General features: G+C 41.8%; 1 protein-coding gene and 2 long non-coding RNA genes across 3 annotated transcripts; 2 read left to right on the top strand and 1 right to left on the bottom strand.

Annotated features, from left to right (window-relative positions):
* The first annotated feature begins 294 nt into the window (after window positions 1-294).
* Window positions 295-19,006, top strand: LOC143718230 (pancreatic secretory granule membrane major glycoprotein GP2-like). The gene is made up of 9 exons (XM_077209237.1): window positions 295-306; window positions 395-578; window positions 675-1,061; window positions 1,152-1,246; window positions 3,786-3,949; window positions 4,070-4,339; window positions 4,582-4,744; window positions 18,654-18,756; window positions 18,861-19,006. The coding sequence occupies exons 1-9, from the start codon at window positions 295-297 to the stop codon at window positions 18,962-18,964; spliced, it is 1,482 nt and encodes a 493-aa protein (XP_077065352.1). The 3' UTR covers window positions 18,965-19,006.
* Window positions 13,819-14,185, top strand: LOC143718269 (uncharacterized). Its single transcript, XR_013196297.1, has 3 exons — window positions 13,819-13,904; window positions 13,992-14,044; window positions 14,124-14,185. It is a non-coding gene; the product is annotated as an uncharacterized LOC143718269 (long non-coding RNA).
* Window positions 14,943-15,497, bottom strand: LOC143718234 (uncharacterized). Its single transcript, XR_013196294.1, has 3 exons — window positions 15,438-15,497; window positions 15,168-15,279; window positions 14,943-15,069 (listed from the first exon to the last, which is right to left on the bottom strand). It is a non-coding gene; the product is annotated as an uncharacterized LOC143718234 (long non-coding RNA).
* Window positions 19,007-23,852: the final 4,846 nt, after the last annotated feature.

Here is a 23,852-nt window from a genome sequence, read left to right as displayed (position 1 = left end):
GTATTAAAGTTTAAATGGCATTTTTTATACATGAACTTGAACCATCACTATTACACTGTCATGTTATGTATACAAAGTTTATGAATCTCATGATTATTACAGTGTTTGACTGGTTAAGATTTGCACTTGTGAAGTTCATCATTAAAATATAATATGTTTTGTTCTCATTATCTCTCACTAACAGATTATGACCCTTGTAATAACTACAATGTACTCAACAAATACTGGAGAAGCACACTCAATTACTGGTCTATATATGGATACATATATTATTTAGGATGACACTCGTGTAGAATGGGATGGCTGGTATCGACTCTTCATTAATGGATCAAGTGCTCAGATGCCTGAATGGTGTGCGTCTTTAATGGCATGTTGAGGTTATAGTTCTCTGTAGCTTAATGGCTCTCATCCTCGGCTAGAAGATGGAGTTGTAACTCGTGAAATTTACGGTTCTTACTATGATCAATGCAGTAGTTACACATCCGACCCAATCCAAGTCAAAGCTTGTGCTGGAAATTATTATATCTACAAATTTACCAGACCAACTCTTTTAGTCCCAGATCCTGTATATTGTACAGGTATATTCATTCATCTTTTTTTGTCATGATTATGATGAATTGTATTGATGTTTTTTTATGTTATTATAATGCACACTTTCTGCGTTTTCATAATAGTATCTTTCACCACTCCAAGTATTGACCCCTGCTACAACTATACCAGTCTGGATCAGCCTTGGAGATCCACAGATAACTATTACAACTATGGCAAGTGTGATTATAATGTGGAGTGGAATGGCTGGTACAGGATGTTCTACAATGGTCAAAATACTCAGATGCCAGAATCATGTGTAAATCAGTACATGTGTGGCACTTATTCCCCACTGTGGCTCAACGGCCCTCACCCTCAGCTGGAGGATGGAGTGGTCACCCGTCAGGTCTGTGTCTCCTCAGGGAGCGGCTGCTGTTCTTACACATCCCACCCTATAAGAGTCAAAGCCTGTCCAGGAAATTACTACATTTATGAGTTTGTCAGGCCTCAAGTTTGCAGTGTTTACTGTGTTGGTGAGCACTTACTCATGATCTTCAGCAATTAACTTTCCTGAATTTGTTTGAAAATCATTGCTGTTGACATAAATTTTTTCCTAATACCAGAATCCACTAGCCAGTCCATCCCATCAGCGTCTACAACAACAGAGACGACCACGTCTGTGGAATCCATTACTCCACCAATCACAACCACTGGTAAAGTATTGTCTTGCTTCCTTTATAAACTCTCATGAGTATCTTAGATTTATTTTGTTTGACCTATTACACAAGAGTGTAGAAAATGAATTGCTAAACTAATATCTTCTAAATATAAATCACATTATGCAGAAGTAGAACAGCTCAAAGAATAATTATTTCCTTGATTGTGGAAATGGCCATTTAAAAAATAAATAAAAATTCTAATATCAACTTCCTCATCTTCTTAACAACCTTCTGTTGCACATTATTGCTGAGTTCTCAGTCTTTCCTATAGTTAAGGATGAGGAATGTGGTTTACGTGTAACATCATAGTTAGAGCCGGAAGTTATAACTTACGACTTAAGCGTTCTTAATCACAAGTTAAGTGAACTTAACCTACAATATGATTTGTTAGACTTTACTATTAAGAATTTCTAGGGGTGATAATAATTGTGGCACACGGTTTGGAGAAATGTTTATTTAATGTTTTTCTAGAATTTTACTTAAAGCTACAGTCCGTAGTTTTTCCTTTTTGTCGCCATCTCTGTTCGAAATCTGCAATCGCAGTTATTCGGATGTCAGTCGCCGCCGGTGTGGATACTGGCATTCGCAATCACTGATTCTACTTTTTGGAAGTATGACCAACATAAGAATTTTCACCGGAAAATGTCGCCTGATCAAGTAACATCCACTTTTGTTCTGTCCAACTAAGGGAAAAAAAGCATTGTAGTAAATCGCACTGATTAATGCTAACGATCGCTTATCATATCACGTCAAACCGTGCAAATTATACTTTGTTCTAAAATTATTAATGTTAACAAAATCAGCATTGCGTGACTACATTTAATGCCCTTCCGATATTATCCTTGTTTTCGCATGTGTCACATTCAACGCCTTCTTCGTCTGTGGCTTCATTACACTTCCCAGAATCCCCTGTCATCATCTCCTGCACCTGCGCCTCATCACCCTCATCATCATCATCATCATCATCACTGTCACCTGTTGTCTTTGTCATTATCTGTGTATTTAAGTTCCCCTCTCACTCCTTTCATGGCTGGTTATTGTTTGAGCACACGCTCACTGTTTCGTGTCTCTAATAATAATTTAGTATCTTTGCCTGATCTTTGTCTTCATCCACCCGTTGACGTTACAGAATAACCAGCCCAAAAGATGAACTACGAAGACTCTGTTTCACAAAACGGCGATCACTAGAGGACTATGTGGAGGTATATCTCGATCTTTTCCAATTTATGAGCTGGGATGAGGAAGCGCTAAAGCAGAATTTTTGGAACAGACACTGGCTCCGGCTCTGGAACAGACACAAACACAGAAACAAACACTGGTTCAGGAACAGGCGCTGGATCCGGCTCTGGAACAGCAGACACTGGCTCCGGCTCTGAAACAAGCGCTGGCTCTGGTTCCGGCTCTGGAACAGGCACTGGCTCTGGCTCTGGCTCTGGAACAGCAGACACGGGCTCCGTCTCAGGAACAGCAGACACGGGCTCCGGCTCAGGAACAGCAGACACGGGCTCCGGCTCAGGAACAGCAGACACTGGCATGTCCAGGATCCGAGCCAGACGCTCCAGATAGTCCAGCATTGCCTTGGCGGCCAGACGAATGGGTATCCCTTGATCTGTCTCAGACTGGGCAGACGGAACATGAACAGTCTCTGACTGGGTAGACGTGACGTGAACAGTCTCTGACTGGGCAGACGGGACGTGAACAGTCTCTGACTGGGCAGACGGGACGTGAACAGTCTCTGACTGGGCAGACGGGACGTGAACAGTCTCTGACTGGGCAGACGGGACGTGAACAGTCTCTGACTGGGCAGACGGGACGTGAACAGTCTCTGACTGGGCAGACGGGACGTGAACAGTCTCTGACTGGGCAGACGGGCTGTGTCTCCTTCTCCGGACTACCGGACTCAGGACCACCGGAACCGGGACCACCGGAACAGGGATCATCTACCGACTACCTCCTCCACTGTAACCTCCACGGGACCCGCGAAACTTGACCAACCGGGTCCCCTTAAACTCCCTTCTCTCCCGCTCGGTGGCTGGGGAAGAGATATTAGAAAACATACCACTGGATCTTGGTTTGACGGAGTCCTTCTGTCACGATCCACACTCAGCAAACAAAAGGCAAGATTCAAAAGCAGTAGTTTATTTGAGGGTAATCCAAAATCGTAAACAAGTCCAAGCATGGGTCAAAATCCAAAGGCAATCCAACATACACAGGAAACAAAACAAGAAGCAAGGAAAACAGGACATCAGAAGTGGCGTGATAAATGCAAGGACTCCATGACACACCCTGAAACAGACAGGGTTATTTACACAGGGAATTGTCAATGATAATGGGGAAATGGCTGAGTGCAATGATCGGTGATGAGGAACAGCTGAGTGCAATGATAAGCCAAGGATCGTGGGAAATGTAGTTCATGAAGTGAATGACACTGTGGGGAAGGAGGACATCTAGTGGACACCTGGGGAACACAAACCCAAAACTGTGACACTTGAATTCAATTTAGGCTAAATTATAAAATTGTATATTTGTTGTCCACAGGCTAACAGCACCCACTTCATCTATGATAACTTTATTCTGGGGACACCGAGGTCAGAAGGTGAAGGTCTCATTAGCAAAGAGAAAATCCTTAAGCTTTCTTTCAGCTGTGCTAATCCTCAGTCACAAAAACTTTCCATAAATTTGGAGAAAAACCCACGGGAGAGGTAGGAATCTTTTAAGCAGGAAAAGCTAATGCACACTATAAAAATGTGTAAAAATATATAATATAATTTAATGTAATATAAATGTATGAATCTACATTTTTAAATGTACATTGAGTTGAGCCAATTCTTTTTAAAATGGATCTTGAATCTTGAACGGATCCTTCCCGCTGGTGAAGGCAGATATCGGGTCCGGATGATTCCATTTGAGGATGATGAGTTTACCCGGCCCTTCACTGGTAGAGTGAATGCAGAGCTCGACCAGGAGATGCATGTGGAAGTTCGTGTTGAGGGGGTCGACAGCCGCCAGTTTGCCCTGGTGATGGACACGTGTTGGGCTACACCTGTGAATGATCCTGATTACAGCCTACGCTGGAATCTCATCCTTTCAGAGTAAAGCAGGGATTCTTTCTATTCTTTTAAGCTTAGCCTTAACTCAATGTAACATTATTTACCGACAAAATGATAATCAAATGAGTTTTAGGATTGTCGTAGATACTTTGTCTTTCAGTATTCCAGAATTAAATCACAAGATTCCATTTTTTGTACATGGAATGCAAATGTGTGATGATTTACAGTAGATCCCTTTGTATTGACTGTTTCAAAAAGGAATTTATCATTATCAATATTCTCAGGTGTCCCAATCCAAATGACGGCACAGTGGATCTGCTGCAGAACGGCGTCTCGACATCCAGCCGTTTCTCCTTTGGGATGTTTATCTTCACTGCAAACTCCACTAAGCTTTACCTGCACTGTGCTGTTCACCTTTGCCTTCTGTCAAGCAATCGCTGCTCAATGGTAAGATAACAAAACCTCTCATACTATTAGTGAATTATATTTTTGTAAAATGTATTGTAACGGACCAATTGCTGTTACTTTAACATCACCACATTGATGTTAAGTAGCAAATCATTTTAAATATATAAAAATGATAGTTAAAGTTGCACTATGTGCTATAGTATTTGAAGCATAAAAAGTTACTTCTGGTGGTTATGGTTAAGGCCCCGATATACTCACGGCAAAGTTATTCATTGTTGGAAATACCTTTCCAGTGATATACTGTTAACGAACATCTCTACGCCACCCACACTGCTGTGAATGGTGTTTAGATGAATATCTAAATGAATATAGAAATACACTGTGCTGGCAGTTTTGTGTCCCTATATACTCTGATTACATTATGAGCAGTCACAGGTAATATCATTGATCTTTTTCAAATATTAAGGTCTTGGTAGATTAGATGCTAAGCTAACAATCATTTCTCGTAATTAGTGTGATCATTCAAAACACAAATTTTGATCGATGGTTATGGTAGGAATCTGTCACAACACTGTGTATGGGGCTGTGTAGCCGTAGACCAGTGAGAGTGCCTATGATGACTCCTGTCCACCTACAATGGGCATGTGAGCGTCAGAACTGGACCTTGAAGCAGTGGAAGAAGGTCGCTTGGTCCAATGAGTCCTGTTTTCTTTTACAACATAAAGCAAATTAGTTGTCGTAGAGTTCTCTTTCGAAATTTCCAAAGTATTCCATCCTTCTCATGTCATGATTGTATTATATATTTATATATTGTTGCTGGGAATCTTACTGATCCAGATGAAGAGGAACATGATCTGATTTTAGGTCAACATGTACATTAACTATTGTTTTCACTGTAATATCAGAGCAGCCAGTACACAATAGAGCTGCACAATGAAGTCAAACAATTAAATGGCAAGCAGCGAAACAATCTCTAGCAAAATAAAAATAAATGAAACGCTTCTTGAAGGTATTGTTTAGACATTGCTCACATTTCCAGTAAAGTTCATCCCACAGTTATTAAAGGCACTGATAAGATTGTGAGAGCATCACTGTATTGAGAATCTCCCTGAGTTCGCTCTGGATCAGCATCTGACCTCAAGTAAAGTTACGTCTCTTCATTTTGTCCTGTTTGGCTCAAGTGACTAGATTTTTGACCAATCTAAATCATTTTGCCTCATTTTGCAAAATTCATAAATCATTTTGCTAAATTATATTTTATAAATATGTGTTAACTATAATTTAAGTTGTTTTTACATACCTACACAAACAAAAAGAAAAAGAAATATAACTCCATGTTGTAAATGTGTAAACGTAAAATCAGGGTCCTAATGGTCATTTAAGGTGCACCAACAATAAGACATGTGTCACGGACAGAGGAGATAGACGACAGAATGAAGTGGTAAGTGATGTTTATTCAAACACAGAAGGAATGGAAGTGGTAGAACACAAACTTGTTGGTGAATCAGAGTACTGGATCGGTTGTAGCGATGGTTGAGAGTACTTGCAATCCAGAAGACAGAAGATGACAGGAGGAACGGGCTGGTGTCCAGAAACGGACAATCACAGATCGAAGACAGATGATTGGGTTCATTTGTTAGGAAGAGTCTAGTATTACTCTAACGAGACCAGACACTGAGTGAAGGGATGTGTGGGTTTATATGTGTAGACGGTGATGAGTGTGTACAGGCAGGGGCGGATTGGCCATCGGGAATACCGGGAACAATCCCGAACGGCCGGTCCATTTCAGGCCGAAGACCGTCCGGTGGTCAAAGAGTTTTTTGGTTTTTTTTAATGATACGTGACCGGCCACTCAGCTGCAGCGTAACACTGTGTGTGTGTGTGTTTCAGACCGGGCTAAGCCAATACTTTCAATCTGAGGGGGGATACGAGCGGCCCCTCCCAACTTGGACTGATCCTCGTTTTTCCTGACATTCGATTGTCTCGGCGTCGATCAAAGGAGTTTACTTTTGGTCATGTTTGGCGGGGTTGTGTGAATGCAACACAGACGGACGGTAAAAATTGTGAAAATTAGGAAAGAAGAGAAAGAAATGGGTGCGGCCGAAAAAATAAGAATTAGAAAGAAAAAAATGTTGGCACAAGAGGCAGCTAAATGCTGCAGTCATATTGATGAGTAGGGAGAGAAGGATGAGGAGGAGGAGAAGGGGGAGGAAGGAAAGCAGCAAGAGAAAGAAGAGCAGGAGGATGAGGAGAATGGAACCAGTACAAAAACAGTGACAGGTACAGGGGCAGTGTGCAGGGCTGGGTTGCCAATCATATTAGGCATATCAATCAATCAATCAAAGCTTGATCAAGGACACACACACACACACACTCACAAAATAGAAAAATACAGAACAATATTACATATTTACATGATAAAATGCCAATAGTTCCAAATACTAGATAATAACCTGACTGAAGCACAGATTTAATTAGAAAAAGTATTATTCTTAGTCATATTTATTACTGATATTCTTCTCATGTTCTTCTCATCTGTACAATCAGTAAGGAGAGGCAGCGTCCAGCACAGGGGAAGCTGAGCCAGGGAGAATTGAAAGTGAGGACACACACAAATCTCTATTGTATGGGTGTCACAGTGTTGGGTTTGTGTTCCCCTGATGTCCACTAGATGTCCTCCTTTCCCACGGTGTCCTTCACTTATGAACTACATTTCCCACGATCCTTTGTCTCATCATTGCACTCAGCTGTTTCTTATCACTGATCATTGCACTCAGCCAATTCCCCATTATCATTGTCGATTCCCTGTGTATATAACCCTGTCTGTTTCAGTATGTGTCACGGAGGCCTTGTATTATGTCCCCACACTTCCGTTATTTGTTTCATACTGGTTCTCGTTTGTATTTTATGTTTTGGATTGCCTTATTGGACTTTTGACCCCTGCCTGGATGACTAAGAGTTTGGATTGCCCTTTTTATTAAACTACTGCTTTTGGATTTTCTGCCTCCAGTGTGTGTTCCGTGACAGAAGGACTCCGTCACACAAGATCCAGCGGTATGTTTCTCAATATCTCTTCCCCAGCCACCGAGCGGGAGAGAAGGGAGTTTTTTAAGGGGACCCGATTAGTTAAGTTTCGTGGAACCCGTGGAGGTCGCAGTGGAGGAGGTGGTCGAGAGCCTGTTCACGTCCCGTCTGCCCAGTCAGAGACTGTTCACGTCCCGTCTACCCAGTCAGAGACTGTTCACGTTCCGTCTGCCCAGCGAGAGACTGTTCACGTCACGTCTGCCCAGCGAGAGACTGTTCACGTCACGTCTGCCCAGCGAGAGACTGTTCACGTCACGTCTGCCCAGCGAGAGACTGTTCACGTCACGTCTGCCCAGCGAGAGACTGTTCACGTCACGTCTGCCCAGCGAGAGACTGTTCACGTCACGTCTGCCCAGCGAGAGACTGTTCACGTCACGTCTGCCCAGCGAGAGACTGTTCACGTTCCGTCCGCCTTCCTGGGCCGGGACTATCTGGAGCGTCTGGCTCGGATCCTGGACATGCCCGTGTCTGCTGTTCCAGAGCCGGAACCAGTGTCTGCTGTTCCAGAGCCGGAGCCGGAGGCAGAGCCAATGGCCGTTCCAGAGCCGGAGGCAGAGCCAGTGCCCATTCCAGAGCCGGAGGCAGAGCCATTGCCGGTTCCAGAGCCGGAGGCAGAGCCATTGCCGGTTCCAGAGCCGGAGGCAGAGCCAATGCCTGTTCCAGAGCCGGAGGCAGAGCCAGTATCCGTTCCAGCGCCGGAGGCAGAGCCAGTGCCGTCTGCCTTCTTGGATCTGGACTATCTGGAGCGTCTGGTTCGGATCCTGGACATGCCCATGTCTGCTGTTCCAGAGCCGGAGCTAGTGTCTGCTGTTCCAGAGCTGGAGGCAGAGCCATTGCCCGTTCCAGATCCGGAGGCAGAGCCAATGCTTGTTCCAGAGCCTATGCCTGTTCCAGAGCCGGAGGCAGAGCCAATGCCTGTTCCAGAGCCTATGCCTGTTCCAGAGCCGGAGACTGAGCCAATGCCTGTTCCAGAGCCGAAGGCTGAGCCAATGCCTGTTCCAGAGCCGGAGGCTGAGCCAATGCCTGTTCCAGAGCCGGAGGCTGAGCCAATGCCTGTTCCAGAGCCAGTGTCTGTTCCAGAGCCAGTGTCTGTTCCAGAGCCAGTGTCTGTTCCAGAGCCAGTGTCTGTTCCAGAGCCAGTGTCTGTTCCAGAGCCAGTGTCTGTTCCAGAGCCAGTGTCTGTTCCAGAGCCAGTGTCTGTTCCAGAGCCAGTGTCTGTTCCAGAGCCAGTGTCTGTTCCAGAGCCAGTGTCTGTTCCAGAGCCAGTGCCTGTTCCAGAGCCAGTGCCTGTTCCAGAGCCAGTGCCTGTTCCAGAGCCAGTGCCTGTTCCAGAGCCAGTGCCTGTTCCAGAGCCAGTGCCTGTTCCAGAGCCAGTGCCTGTTCCAGAGCCAGTGCCTGTTCCAGAGCCAGTGCCTGTTCCAGAGCCAGTGCCTGTTCCAGAGCCAGTGCCTGTTCCAGAGTTTGTGTCTGTTTTTGTGACTATTACAGTTCTTGTGGCTGTTCCTGAGCCGGTGTCTGCTGTTCCTGAGCCGGTGTCTGCTGTTCCTGAGCCGGTGTCTGCTGTTCCTGAGCCGGTGTCTGCTGTTCCTGAGCCGGTGTCTGCTGTTCCTGAGCCGGTGTCTGCTGTTCCTGAGCCGGTGTCTGCTCCGCCCTGGCCGCCCGAGGGGTCTTCGCCGCCCTGGCCGCCCGAGGGGTCTTCGCCGCCCTGGCCGCCCGAGGGGTCTTCGCCGCCCTGGCCGCCCGAGGGGTCTTCGCCGCCCTGGCCGCCCGAGGGGTCTTCGCCGCCCTGGCCGCCCGAGGGGTCTTCGCCGCCCTGGCCGCCCGAGGGGCCGCCCTGGCCGCCCGAGGGGTCTTCGCCGCCCTGGCCGCCCGAGGGGCCGCCCTGGCCGCCCGAGGGGCCGCCCTGGCCGCCCGAGGGGTCTTCGCCGCCCTGGCCGCCCGAGGGGTCTTCGCCGCCCTGGCCGCCCGAGGGGTCTTCGCCGCCCTGGCCGCCCGAGGGGTCTTCGCCGCCCTGGCCGCCCGAGGGGTCTTCGCCGCCCTGGCCGCCCGAGGGGTCTTCGCCGCCCTGGCCGCCCGAGGGGTCTTCGCCGCCCTGGCCGCCCGAGGGGTCTTCGCCGCCCTGGCCGCCCGAGGGGTCTTCGCCGCCCTGGCCGCCCGAGGGGTCTTCGCCGCCCTGGCCGCCCGAGGGGTCTTCGCCGCCCTGGCCGCCCGAGGGGTCTTCGCCGCCCTGGCCGCCCGAGGGGTCTTCGCCGCCCTGGCCGCCCGAGGGGTCTTCGCCGCCCTGGCCGCCCGAGGGGTCTTCGCCGCCCTGGCCGCCCGAGGGGTCTTTGCCGCCCTGGCCGCCCGAGAGGTCTTCTTCGCCCTGGCCGCCCGATGGACTTTACGTCTCGCCCTGGCCGCCCGATGGACTTTGCGTCTCGCCCTGGCCTCCCGATGAACTGTGCGTTTCGCCCTGGCATCCCGATAGACTTTGTGTTTACCCCTGGATGCCCGATAGATTTTTTGTTTTGCCCCGGTCCCCGGTTAAACCCTCACTCCTTGTTCCTGTCTCCCTTCATGGACCTGGCCCACCTTCCCTCCCCCTGATCCTCCACCGTTCCACCTCCCTCCTGAACCTCTTGTATTATATTGTGTTGTGTTTTCTGTGTTTCTTGTTGTTGTCATGGAGCGTCTGGTAGCCGCTCCGTAGAGGGGGGGTTATGTCACAGTGTTGGGTTTGTGTTCCCCTGATGTCCACTAGATGTCCTCCTTTCCCACGGTGTCCTTCACTTATGAACTACATTTCCCACGATCCTTTGTCTCATCATTGCACTCAGCTGTTTCTTATCACTGATCATTGCACTCAGCCAATTCCCCATTATCATTGTCGATTCCCTGTGTATATAACCCTGTCTGTTTCAGTATGTGTCACGGAGGCCTTGTATTATGTCCCCACACTTCCGTTATTTGTTTCATACTGGTTCTCGTTTGTATTTTATGTTTTGGATTGCCTTATTGGACTTTTGACCCCTGCCTGGATGACTAAGAGTTTGGATTGCCCTTTTTATTAAACTACTGCTTTTGGATTTTCTGCCTCCAGTGTGTGTTCCGTGACAATGGGACTGCAGTATTTGAGTGGGTATTTGTTAGTTTTTGTAAGTATTTTATCACTCCGACTGACTGTACACATGACATGCTGGTAGTTAGCAGTATACTGTGACTTGTGTGTTCAAGATTAGGTTTTGCTGACCTGATTGTGTTTAGTGCACCACTTGCTTAGTCAGGTATCATCCTAAAATTTCTTGAATGTCTTCAGTGTAATCTGATTCTCTTTATACAATAAAAACACAATTAAAATAAAAAAAACTGCAAAATACTTCTGCTCATGCGCTTCTGCTCATGCGCCAAGGTCACTCACATAAAAGGCCTCTCCATCTTAAAGTCTTAATTTCAGTCCCAGTACGTCCCTGTGTACAGGTGTAGTGAGTCAGTAATCTGGTGAAAACGAGCGGGTGGGCGGAGTCAGGTGATCAGGTGTTGATGGTGTGACAGGTACTGGTGGTTCTATGACATGATAGTCTAGTGGTGTAATTTGTTTAAAGTAAGGGAGCCGAGTTCAAATCATAAACTATAATATACATTTTTATAATGACCCAAGCACATTACACATGAACTCAACTACCAGTGATCGCCCCTGCATTTTCTTTTTTAAATAACTTTGTTTTATTGGGGAAACCCACCCCCACATAATTATTATTCATAAGTTAAATATCACTGTAATAATTACTACAATGATAGTGACTAATTATATACTTTTGAACTCTGAACTGAATTATTTTTGCTTTTAGTGTCGCTATTTCAGAGCACTCTTGCGAGAGCAGTCCTGCATGGATTCAGTCTTCCACTTATTCTGTAGCTTCAACTCTGCTCCTGAGGACCCATTGTCCTACTACGTTTATTTCCAATCTGCTTAAGCTCACCAGAGGGTTGTTTAATGAAAGAAGCTTAGAAAAGCGGGTATTAAGCTCCAGTGGCGGTTCTAGACCATTTCAACTGGGGGGGCCAAGCTGGGGCCAGTTGTACTGTTAGAGGGGCCAGTTACATTTAGACCTTATTGTTGTCATATCATTTTCTGCACTGCACTGCAGGCATTAACAGGCAAAATACCATGTTTATAATCATTCAACAATGCATTTGCATTTCCATTATATTTTTACATTTGCATTACATATTCAGTATTAGTCACAGTAACTGTAATTGACATGATGTCCTTCTTTCTCTTCATTTTGGTGAGAACTATAGAGCAAAAGCAATGGGGACCAAGAAGCTTATTAATTAATTTACTGAAAATAACTGACTTGCTAGGTAACTACTAACCGTTTACAGGGTTCCTGCACACTTTTTAAAGTCAAATTTAAGGCTTTTTAAGACCTGAAGAAATCAAAATTCATACCGTACATTAGGGGTGTGCAATATCGACAAAAATATATCTCAATATTTTCAATGTTTTGTTGATAATTAGATGATATTTTACTGATTGTGTTTTTGTGCTGGTGACATGGCTGGTGTTAGGCCTGTTGTTGACAGCAGACTCACAAAGATATTCATATTTTTTAATATTCTATGCAGTGGTCAGTTAACAGCAGGGACCTTAATTAATTTTTTATTAATTTAATTTGCCACCTTAAATTGATTTCCAGGGGCATTTTCACCTATATATGGACATTCTTTCTAAACTTATTTAGAGTTATGAATCACCTTTTATGTCAAATACTAACATTCAAATTATACAGTAATTATACTTATTTATACAATAATACTTAATTATACAATAATTATACAGTACCACTGTTACCAGTCAAATTAAATAATTTAATCAAAATCCATCTTTGCAGTGCAGTCTAGAGGTGACACAGAAATGGGATTAATATATTTACACTCCATTTATAATTGCATAAATAAAGCTTTGAGATTTTTTTTAAAATCAATATTTAAATATGAAATGATTTCTAATTGTAATTTTCTAATTAAAGGGTACTTTAAATATAAAACTAAACCCGCCAGTAGGCGGCGGCAAGTCACGGTCTTAATGAGCGAGTTGAGGGAGTCATTCATACAACCGATTCGTTCAAACGGCTGATTCATTCGGGAAAGGAGCAAGTGATTCCTTCAAAATGCGGATTTCAGTCAATAAATCATCGCTGTCTGTTGCATTGAGACTCTGCTACGGTTTCATTTTGAAATTCTAGTCGGCGAAATAAAGGGAAAACAAACGATATTGACAATATTGTGTCTAAAAAGTAACGCCCAATGTTCACTTATTGTTAATTTAACTGTTGTATAACATCAATATCACAGTTGCAATTGTGCACGGGAAAACGGCCCTCTTGCTGATCTGATATTCTAATATAAGAACATAATATGATATAAATATAAGACATAAACTAATTTGGGGACATAGCCTACCTATGAACCGCACACAGCAGTGAAAGGACGATAGACAAATGCGATGTCAGCTCACGGTGCCTCGTATACAGTTAAAACATTGATTACAATATCATAATAGACAATACACATCGCACACCCGATACGCACATAAAGAATGAACTTGCAACTGAACTGACATTTACCAGCTTTCTCCTTCTCTCCTCTCTCGCGTGCAGGAGACAGACGTTATCCTGCCGCGATTCCCGCGAATGTGATGCGAATTGTCACGTGAACAAGCAAATCCACAAAGATAGAATAATAAAAAAAATAATACGCATACAACGAACAACAATAGCAAAAAAAAACAGTTTTGTAAAAATTATTTCACACTCCACATTTAGGGGGGCCACAAGGGGGGCCGAGCTTGTTGTCACAGGGGCACGGGCCCCCCCCCCGGCCCCCTACTTTATTATTACTCATAAAGTAGCTATGCAAGTACTTAAGCATAACCAGCTTGATGTTACAACTGTCCAGTCTCATGTTTAATAATTGCAGCTGCCAAAAAGAAGAGTGAGGTTGCTGGCACTGGGGGAGGGCCACCAACAGCCAACTTTACTCCTGCAAGAGGAGCTGGCGTTAGACCTGAATAAAGGGAGGCCTGTCATTGAGGGAATAGAGGGGGGAACAGCATCTGGATCCATTCCATCCAGTATAAGAGATCACTACTTAAAAGGTATTTTGTTTATTTTATTTATTTTTATTCTTGCATTCCTAACTAAATCTTTTTGTTTTATAGTGATGCCAAATTCTGTGTGCTTTCTGGATCCACCAGATATCATGCTGAACCCTGTGAGTATGACAGTATGAGTTTAAAGCACTGATTTTTCAAGTGGTGATTTATTAAACCAAGTTTAATTAATGGTTTTAGGTTGAAGGCCCATCTACTTTTGAGGAGGATGAGGAGACTGTGTCAGTATGTTCAAGGAGGCCTGAGTTAGGCACAGATTTCCACATTATATATTTAAAAGCCTACCTGTGAGGTGGTAAATTGTGTATTTCCATTTTTGGCAACAGGATGCTGACACCCTTCTAGAGCCCTCTCAGTCTGGGACCACATGTGACCAAGTGAGTATTAAAAAATTACAAAAAAAGTGCCAAGAGCACTAGATCAAACTGAGAAAACTTAAATGTCTGCTCCTACAAAACCCAGAACATAAAGGGAGTCTACAAAAGGTATCTCCTCATCCAAATGGAGGCCATAGATACTGACATCCAATATAAAAAACTCAAGATGAGAAAGTTGGAGCTGGAAATCCAACAGCTTGAGAAAAATTTAAGTAGAACTGCCATATTTAAAACAATGACAAATGACCTTTTTTTTTTTGACCACATTTAATTGTATGTTTTCACCCCCCAACCTAAATAAAATTAAATTTTTTATATGACTTGTGTGTCTGGTAAATTAAGGGGAAAGTGAAAACTTTTAACATTTGGACCGTATTAACCAAAATAATTATTGGCATAACTGTCTCTTATAACCCTGCCTATTTCATTGTCATCAAAAATGCCTTCAACGTTCCAGTCTTGCTCTACAACCATCCTTGGTTGCCTCTCTCTCCTCAGACAGGCAATGTTATGTAGCACAACACTTGCAACTACAATGTCACATGCCCTTTGTGGAATCACTCTGAGGTAATTCAGGCACTGGAACCTTGACTTGATGAGCCCAAATGCCATCTCTATACAAGCTCTTGTGCGTGCATGGGCAATATTGTAGTTGTGCTGTGCCTCAGTCTGCGTCTCCTGATAGGGAGTCAAGAGATAAGGCAGGCATGCATATCCCTTGTCTCCCAGCAAAACTCCTGAGAATTGACCTGAATAAAATAAAAAAATAAATAATAATAATTAAGCACTGAATTTGGTGAATGTATTTTAAAGCTGTAGTTTTTGCTATGTTAAGTGAGTAACATACCTTGTGCCAGTTGGTGGGAAAGAGAAGAGGCCCGAAAGATTCTGGAATCATGCACTGAGCCAGGCCATTTTGCCTCTACATTTGTGATGATGCAATCTGCATCACAAATCATCTAAATAATTAAAAATGTAGGTCACTACATTGGACTTAAATATATATATATAATAAATAGAATTGTTAATGCATTTGCAATAAATAGAACACTGGTGCCCAGCTTATTGTAAAGAACAATCGCTTCTAGCCTACAATATAATCTCAGTGGGACTGTACCTGTACATTGATGCTGTGTAATGATTTCCTATTAACGAAGTCTGCTTCATGCGGACCAGACAGGCGCTTTATGCGCACGTGGGTGCAGTCCAGAGCTCCGATAACATTTGGGAAAGCTACAAAAGTTAAGTTTTTTTTAAGTGCATTAACAGACAATAAATATTTCCATTTTCTATATAGTTCTTATTTGAACTTACCAGCGATTCCATAAAAGGCCTGTTTAATACCTTGAATCGCTCTGTGGTCAGGGAAGGTTAAGCATTTTTTTTAAAGACAGGTACACAATCCGTACAGAGCGGCAAACCGATGCTTTGCTGATATTCTCTGCATCTCCGACTGTGTACAAAAATGTTCCGCTGGCAAAAAAGCGAAGTGCAATGCACACAGTCTGTGGGACTTTGAGCGCGTTATTGTGCTATTTGCGACGTGTGGGCTCAGTAATCTACAAAGATATGTTATCCCTTCCCTCGAGAATCTATACCGCTCATGCAGGTAATTGTCAGAAAAAGCCAACGGGTCTGCTCTGTCCATGAAAGTACGTTCTCTTTGAAATGCCCTGCGTATGATTATCGCTCCCTCATCCACCACCTCATCAATGAAAGGACACGCCATGACTATGCGTCCTCCTACACATATGGGTGGAGCTCCCTATTTATAGACGTTTAAATGATTCATTACAAAAATCACACCAACTAAACAAATAGGCCTACCTTTACTTTACATTTGTTTCACTTTTTGTATGTTCGAATGTATTACATTTATTTTTAAAGTGCATTTGTTTTCATTGTTGGACTGATAGTGGTTACATGAAATAAAATGGCAGCATGCCAGAGAGTCCGATGTCACATTCCCAGTGGGTCAGTATTAAAACGGTATTCTGGTTAAGCATCATTTCAGGCTTAGCCTGACAGTTAGCCTGCCCTGGACCAGGCTAGTTTCCCAGCATACGTTTCCAGGGTAACTGAGTTTGAACTATTTTAAGTTTGCTTTATGAAACAGAATTCACAGACAATAAGTCTGACTAACCAAAATAAGCCTGGCTTATTTTCTAATCTTGTTTTATGGAACAACCCTCTGGCCTGTTATTATTATTATTATTATTAATCTAAAAAAAAAATCTTTCTTCCCTTCTTTTTTCTCCAAGCGGTCCTGAAGAGCTTGTTTGTGGTTCAGGTGTGTTTGATTAAGGTAGCTAAACTCTGCAGGACAGCGGTCAGGACAGGCAGAAAACAGAAGTAAGAGTCCAGGTAAACAGAGATCATAAGCAGCCAGAGAAGAGTCATAAACAGTAATCCAAGGCAGGGTCAAAACACAGGCAGAAGATACAATGATAGAAATACGCTTATAAATGCAGCGGGGCAAACAGAACTTCACAATGTGTAACTGAACAAGCAGGGTTTAAATAGTCTGGTGATAAGGATCAGGTGTGCAGTTATCAGTCCCTGTATGTGGGTTCTTGGGAAATGGAGTATGAAACTAACGCTAGTACTCAGGTGAGTGAGATCTCCAGTGACTGAGAGGGGAATCTTCACTGGCGTTCGTGACAGTTTGATTAAGATTGTAACTAAACTCTGCAGGACAGTGGGACCCCAGGAGCAGGGTTGAAGACCTAACTAATATAGTAATAAAGGAGTTAAAAACAACAGTTTTGGACACCACAAAGCTACACTCCACCATATCTCTGTGTTTGGAATACATTTTTTTGAATTGGGTTGTTCCTATTAGTTCTTCAGAGAAATAACTTGAGCTAAGTTTGGCCAATCGGCATATATTTTCACAGAAGGCTGACATGTTAATTTATATATAATACAAATCTCAATTAATGTTTTTTGTGAACTCTTGTTGAAAATTTGGTGTACTTATTATTTTGTACCTTCAATATTCATCTAACTTAATTATCAATGAATTATTATCAATACATGTGGTGGGCTACTGTATATACTGTACATATTGAGTTGTGATGTAGGATTAATTATTCTTACATTTGTCCAATTTCAATCTGACCCAATATATTTGCACAACAGTCTTGATTTCATGAGTCTTAATGAAATGTACAATTTGTGTTTGATTTAGTACTATTTTATTTATAACAACTATGCAACATTTTAGAGGTTTATATAGACATTTATGGCATACAATATTCATAGAAATAAACTATTTGTGCAAATGACCTTGGAGCATACAGATATAGATCCGGATCCTAGGAAACACTCCGGTGAGAGGGATTTATCTTTTAAGTCAGTTTATCTAATCCAGTGCTTCTCAACTCTGGTCCTCGGGACACCTCCTAGAATTAGATATGGACTTAACTCACAATGTTTTCTGTTATTTATAGGGATAACGATATCAGTGACGATATAAATATAGTACCATTCATCACTGTCTACAAGTGATAGCTGCATACATTCTTGAGATCCTCAGAAACACAAACATGGATCTAAAATAAAACATGAATGCATATTTGTGATTCGAGCTGAACTTAGGACTGGTGATCGTGGTGCTTAAGACATTGTTGGTTATTCAGTGTTTTCAACCGTGTTTCTGGAAAATAAAACTACCAATAATTGAAGTCTACTAATAATAATATAAACTGCACTAAGGATTGATGAGCTGCTGGATTCATGAATATTAATCACGTCGTCTGCGTTTGCTCGAACTGATTTGCTGAAGTCAAAACGGGGACAGTAATAGGTGAGCGGCAGCCGATAAGATTGCTGTTTGAGCATTAGTTTCTGTTCTTAAGGCTGAATAATTCCAATTAATGAACTCCATTATTTTTACAGGAAAATAGAACAAAGAATATCGTTTACATCAGCATGTCAATTCTCCGTGGTGGCATCTACTCGGGTTACTCACACTAGTGTTTACTGTGCGTCAAATAGGCTACACTCTGCATGCTGCCTGAATCATAATCATAAACACTGCTCCAAAATATAAATAATTATTACGGGTTTACTGCAGTGATTCAGGGTAAGTCGGAAACACTGTTTGGAAGATGGATGCGCAATGTGCTCTGTAATTATTTTTAGTTTATTTAGATCAAAAAAGTTACATAGTAAAGCTTTAAATTAATCAAATGCTTCAGTGTCACTAAAAGGCTGCTAAAATACTTGTTTTGGCTGTACATTGCAGGATGCACTCCTTTCACAAAGAAAAAACTGATGTACTGTGAATTAAATATCAATGATGTTTAACAGGGATTTTTTTCTCTATTAGGACTGTGACTCTGGACACCGGCGGAGAGAGGTCAGGTCTCTGGACTTCCATGACAGTGCTTCCATATCCATGGGTCCTCTGGTGTTGTCTGAAGGGAACACAGGTGAACATTTCATTTATTTTAATAATTTGTAATAAAGGTTTCTGATGATTTTGGTCATCAATACATTATATTTCACTGCATTGTATTATATTCCCTGTTCACAGATAAGTGGGTCCCAGAACAAGTGAAGGTATCTGAGGCTTCTTGTCTGTGTGGTTCTCTGATGCTGATACTTGTTCCTCTGATGAGTGTCCTGACACACTTTTAGTTTAGTCCCACAGAATTTACATACATATTGTCTAATGCCATTTTAATGAATGTTGCAGCGATGCCACACTGGTTTCTCATTGTTCCTTTGTAATTGATGCTGTGTAGCCTTTGTTTGTTTACTTACAAGCACCAAAAATTATTTAATTATTAATGAATTATTTAATGAATTAATCATTCACAATTGTTATACACTACGTTATTCATTACATTTTTACTTAAGAGGACATGCTGTAATAACAAATTCGTGTTTATTCAAATCACGCAAAAACAATAAAAGGATTTTTCCTCTTCTACGATTCCTTTCAGTTCTTTAACTTGGTTAAACATGTAAATGCTCTGAAGAATGTTACCGCACTGAATTGTTCTTTCTGATAAGGTAAGATACGATGAGGTTCAGTCAATGCTCAAACACTGTTACCCAAATTCTTCGTTTTGTTCAAGTTTTAGTTTAATTAAACAAAGTGAAGAAAAACTGAAGTTGAATACAGTGTTCACTTCTTTAAACTTTCTAAGGCCATAACTGATTCTTTACTTCAAATAAAATGATCAACCCATGTGTGTCAGTGCAAACAATATATAAAATATGCAAGATAAAAATCTGAGCCAAGACACTCATGTAAAAGATATAATTTTCTTGATTAAATAAAAGTACTATATTTGTAAAGCTGTTTTGGAAAAAGTGCTAACAATAAAACTAGTTGTCATCCAAACTACATTCACATGTATTTAACCACAGAGTAGAAGAATGTCTTTCCGAGAGACGTTTTCACACGGGAAAAAAAGTTTAAATAACAAATACCTATATGTCACATGAAAATGGAAAAACTGGTTTATTTAGAAATGACTTCTAGTCCCAGTAAAGATCCACCCACAGTTATTTAAGACACTGATAAGATTGTGAGCGCTGCAGTTCAGCATCACTTGATCTACTGAAGAGAGAATCTCCATGAGTTTGCTCTGATCTCAGGTAAAGTTATTTCTCTTTATTTTAACCCATTGGGCTCCAGCTTTTGATGGATCAACATTTTGCACTAAAAATATTATTAAAAGTTATTTTTTTTAAATATCTGTGAATGTTATAGTTGTTTTACAAATATCCACAACAAACGTGGAATAAAATATACGATTTTTTTTCATTTGTATGTGTGTGTTATATACTCTATGTGTGTGCAGGTGCCTTTCGTCACAATGAGGTTTCTGATCTCACTGTGTGTGTCGCTGCTGATGATGATTAATGGGGAGTGAGAACCGAGCACAATGTTCCAGTCCAAAACTGTCATGCCCTTCACTCGCTAACTTCCCTCAGTCTCGTTTACTCGGTTGTACGTCATTGCTTACATTGCATGAGTGCCCACTACCAAGGACGGACTGGGGCTAAAAAACAGCCCAGGACTTTCTCCCAAATAGGCCCATTATCTGGCCATTCGCCCCTAGCCGTGCGTGACAGACATTAGCATGTCCTGATACTATGCCACAATACTGTAGCCTATATCAGACAAGGTATTCACAGAAAGTAATATACCATTGATGATAATTGAGGTTTTGTTTATTAATGAAGCCTTCAAATAAAAACAAAAAATGTACAATGCCATTACATCTGCATTGAAAATAAATTATGTTGTGGCAAAAATTCTGTTAAACATCATCACTGCGTAAGAGACACTCAGAGTCAAATTAATAAAAAGATAAGTATTTATTCTTGCAAGAATAGGTTCAGTCTAGTACACAGAAGTTACGCTGTGCAAGAGAGTGACACAACAGGAAGATATGAGACAGCCTTTATACTGTTTTCAAGGTTCCTCCTCACCCGCTGTACCTTTCACCCACTCAGATAAGGTCCTTACTGCTGTTCAGTTTCTACTTAAAGACACAAACTGGTACTGAAATAAACTGGCCAAAACTGACCGTCTCTAAGGTCTGAGGTCCTGTCCCATATGTTCCTGAAAAGTCACGCACAAGCACGTACACACATATACTTTTATACATTGAATAGGTTCTTTCTCTTATGATACCTGTTTGGGATCAATGACTATTAAAATTTCCACAACAATTACAAATAATGAAATGTCACTGGCTACAGAAACCCCAAATTACACAAACTTGTAATTATAAAACATATAGATACTATATACAGGGGTCTCCAACCTTTTTGTGTGCGAGGGTTACCTCAAGGGATAAAAAAAAATCTAGAAGGGCTAAACTCAAAAATAACATGAATAACATTAAAAATAACATTAAATAACATGGTGGTGCTTTTTTACCTTGCCTTAACCTTCACTTTTAAAGGTGCAATGTGTAAAAATTTTGATTATCTATTAACAGAAATGCAATATGACATCCATAACTATGTGTTCAGTGGTGTATAAAGAACTTACTTAATAAACCATAATGTTTTTATTACCTAAGAATGAGGCATTTATATCTACATAGGCGCGGGAATCCCCTTCCATGAAGGTTGACATATTGTGACGTCATGTTTCTACCGTAGCCGACAGCGAACAAACAGCGCTACAGAGCGCGTTTCTTCACTAACTTGAAAGAGAAGCCGCAGAAAGCTAGAAGCTAGCCATAAACACCGTGAGTAGTGACTTTTCCCTTGTCAGTGGTGTAAAATTTGTAGTTGGATTGTTTCATGTAACTTAATTCTTCTCCCTCGCTGTGTTATGGCTTTGTATGTGGGGATAAATGTGCTGGTTACGTTCGTGAGACAGCTGATTAGTACTCTTGTCATTGACCGTAAAACAGTTACAGGAATCACCAACCCGTCGATCTTGGAAGCAATATAAGTCGATCGAGTTACCAAAATCAGAGAAAAAAAGCCTATTGTGTGTAGTAAATGGTGTCTAGGGGATGCGGAGGCGCGCGCGCTGTTACAATCACGTTATTTTTGCCGCGCGCACCTTTAGGCTCATGCGGACGCGTCGAGTTTAAACAAGGCTTAACGCTTTAACCAGCTCAGCCACAGTAACAGCTCATATTAGCCATCTAAACTTTTACTACCCTGTTAGAATTTTTTTTATAGTTGCATAGTTTCATGTGGTTCTTCTCCCTCGCTGTATTATGGGTTTGCTATGTGGGGAGAAATGTGCTGGTTACGTTCGTGAGACAATCAACTAATTAGTTATTATAACTATTATTATATTACGTATTAAGACCCTTGATCCTCATCTGACTGTGGCTTTGTAAACTTTATCCATGATGTGGTTTATAATGGACTGTGGTACAGAAACTTGGTTTACTCTGGCTATTCTCTGCCGTCTCAGACGACGATGTATGTCCCGTTTGAGACACGGTAGCTTCTTCGAAAGGGAGGGGTGAGCAGTGGGCTGAGCCCTTAGTGTAAACTCGCAACCGAACCGCTAGATGTCGCTAAAAGTCACACACTGCACCTTTAACTTTAACTTTTTTACTTTTCACCATCATATGCAAAATAATAAAATACAATAGAACGTACTTCCCAGAATAATAATAAGACAATTTATTTCAATATTATTTAAGGAATATTTTTTGCCCATGATTGAATTTAGTAAATCTGTTTTGCAGCACTTTCACAAAAAATAAAAGGATAAAAGTTTAAATTCTCATTTCATTACCACTGTTTTTGATAATATATTTGTATTTAATCATAAAAAGAAAAATACATGAATAAAATACATTTCATAGGACTCTATTTATTATTCTTAAAAAATTAAATAAATTATAATGTTAAAATAAGTTGTTAATCTAATTCATTATCAATTATTGAATTTAGTTGATTAGACAAGTTTTATTGAAATTTTAATAAACAAACCAAACCAAACCAAATGGTTTCAAGTCATTCTAAGGCCGTGTGTCCACCAAAGCGTTTTTTCACGCTCCTGGCGTAAAATTCTAATTGTTTTCAATGGGAGCGCCGCGTTTTTTAAACGCCATGAGCGTAGCGAGGCGCTGAGCGAGTATTTAACGCTCAAGCGCTGAGCGTTCGGCGTTTTTTTCACGCTGAAGCGCTGAGCGCCCGCGTTTTTACTGGTCGCCGAGAGTTGAAAAATTTTCAACTTTTGGATAAAACGCAGCGCTCATCACTGTCACTTTTAACCAACCGTCCAATCACAGTGGAGGAGGGGCGGGACTATTATCACACCGACCAACTGTCATTCAACATTCTTTGTGTACAAGGACATCAAACAGCAGAGCTGACCAAAATGGATGAAAAATTAATATTGCTGGTCTCCGAACATACGTGTTTATACCAGATGACATCCCCGGATTACCACAATGTGAATTATCCGTGAAATCAGTTACAAGTTAACTGTGCCGCGGATATTCTGTATCATAGCAACGAAGCGTCTCAACTGAAAAAAACGCTGCGCTGCCAAAACGCTCTCAAGCGCCCACAGCTGGGCGTTTTCAGCAGAGCGCCTAGCGTTTTTAGCCGGCTGAAAACGCTTTGGTGGACACACGGCCTAATGTCATTCAATCATTCTAAAAATAAAATTCATTCATTTAACTGTCATTTTATCTGATGATAATAACAATAACAACAACAACCATAATTTAATAATACTGTTTATTTATTTATTTAATAATTGATTAATACTGTAAACCATCTCAGAAAATAACTTTCTGAGATGGTTATCATACTGTGAAAATCTGCAACCTGAAGAGTCCCCCACCCCTCCCCCGCGGTTAAAAAAGAAACACTAAAAAAGAGTAGGCCGACTCTTCTTCCTCAGTTTTTTCTTTTTTACACGTAGCATATAGGCTAAGCAGTGGTGCCCCCAGAAAATTTTAATAGGGGTGGTCAGTGGAGGTCACTGTAAAATCTTAGGGTGGCACCAAAAACAAAACAAAAAATTCAGTGTAATGTGTGTTATACTTGTTTACATTTGTTTCTGGTTAATGTAACA

Source organism: Siphateles boraxobius, unplaced genomic scaffold (assembly GCF_051911475.1).
Source record: "Siphateles boraxobius isolate OS27281-9 unplaced genomic scaffold, OSU_SipBor_1 60, whole genome shotgun sequence".
NCBI classification, from domain to species: domain Eukaryota; kingdom Metazoa; phylum Chordata; class Actinopteri; order Cypriniformes; family Leuciscidae; genus Siphateles; species Siphateles boraxobius.
The sequence above is the reverse complement of the archived record's forward strand: the minus strand, read 5'-3'. Positions and strand labels throughout refer to the sequence as shown.

What these genes read in the sequence shown, in the direction of transcription:
- LOC143718230 (XM_077209237.1), top strand. An exon ending in AGATCCTGTATATTGTACAG is followed by an intron (nt 579 to 674) that starts GTATATTCATTC and finishes TTTTCATAATAG; the next exon opens with TATCTTTCACCACTCCAAGT. An exon ending in TGGAATCTCATCCTTTCAGA is followed by an intron (nt 4,340 to 4,581) that starts GTAAAGCAGGGA and finishes CAATATTCTCAG; the next exon opens with GTGTCCCAATCCAAATGACG.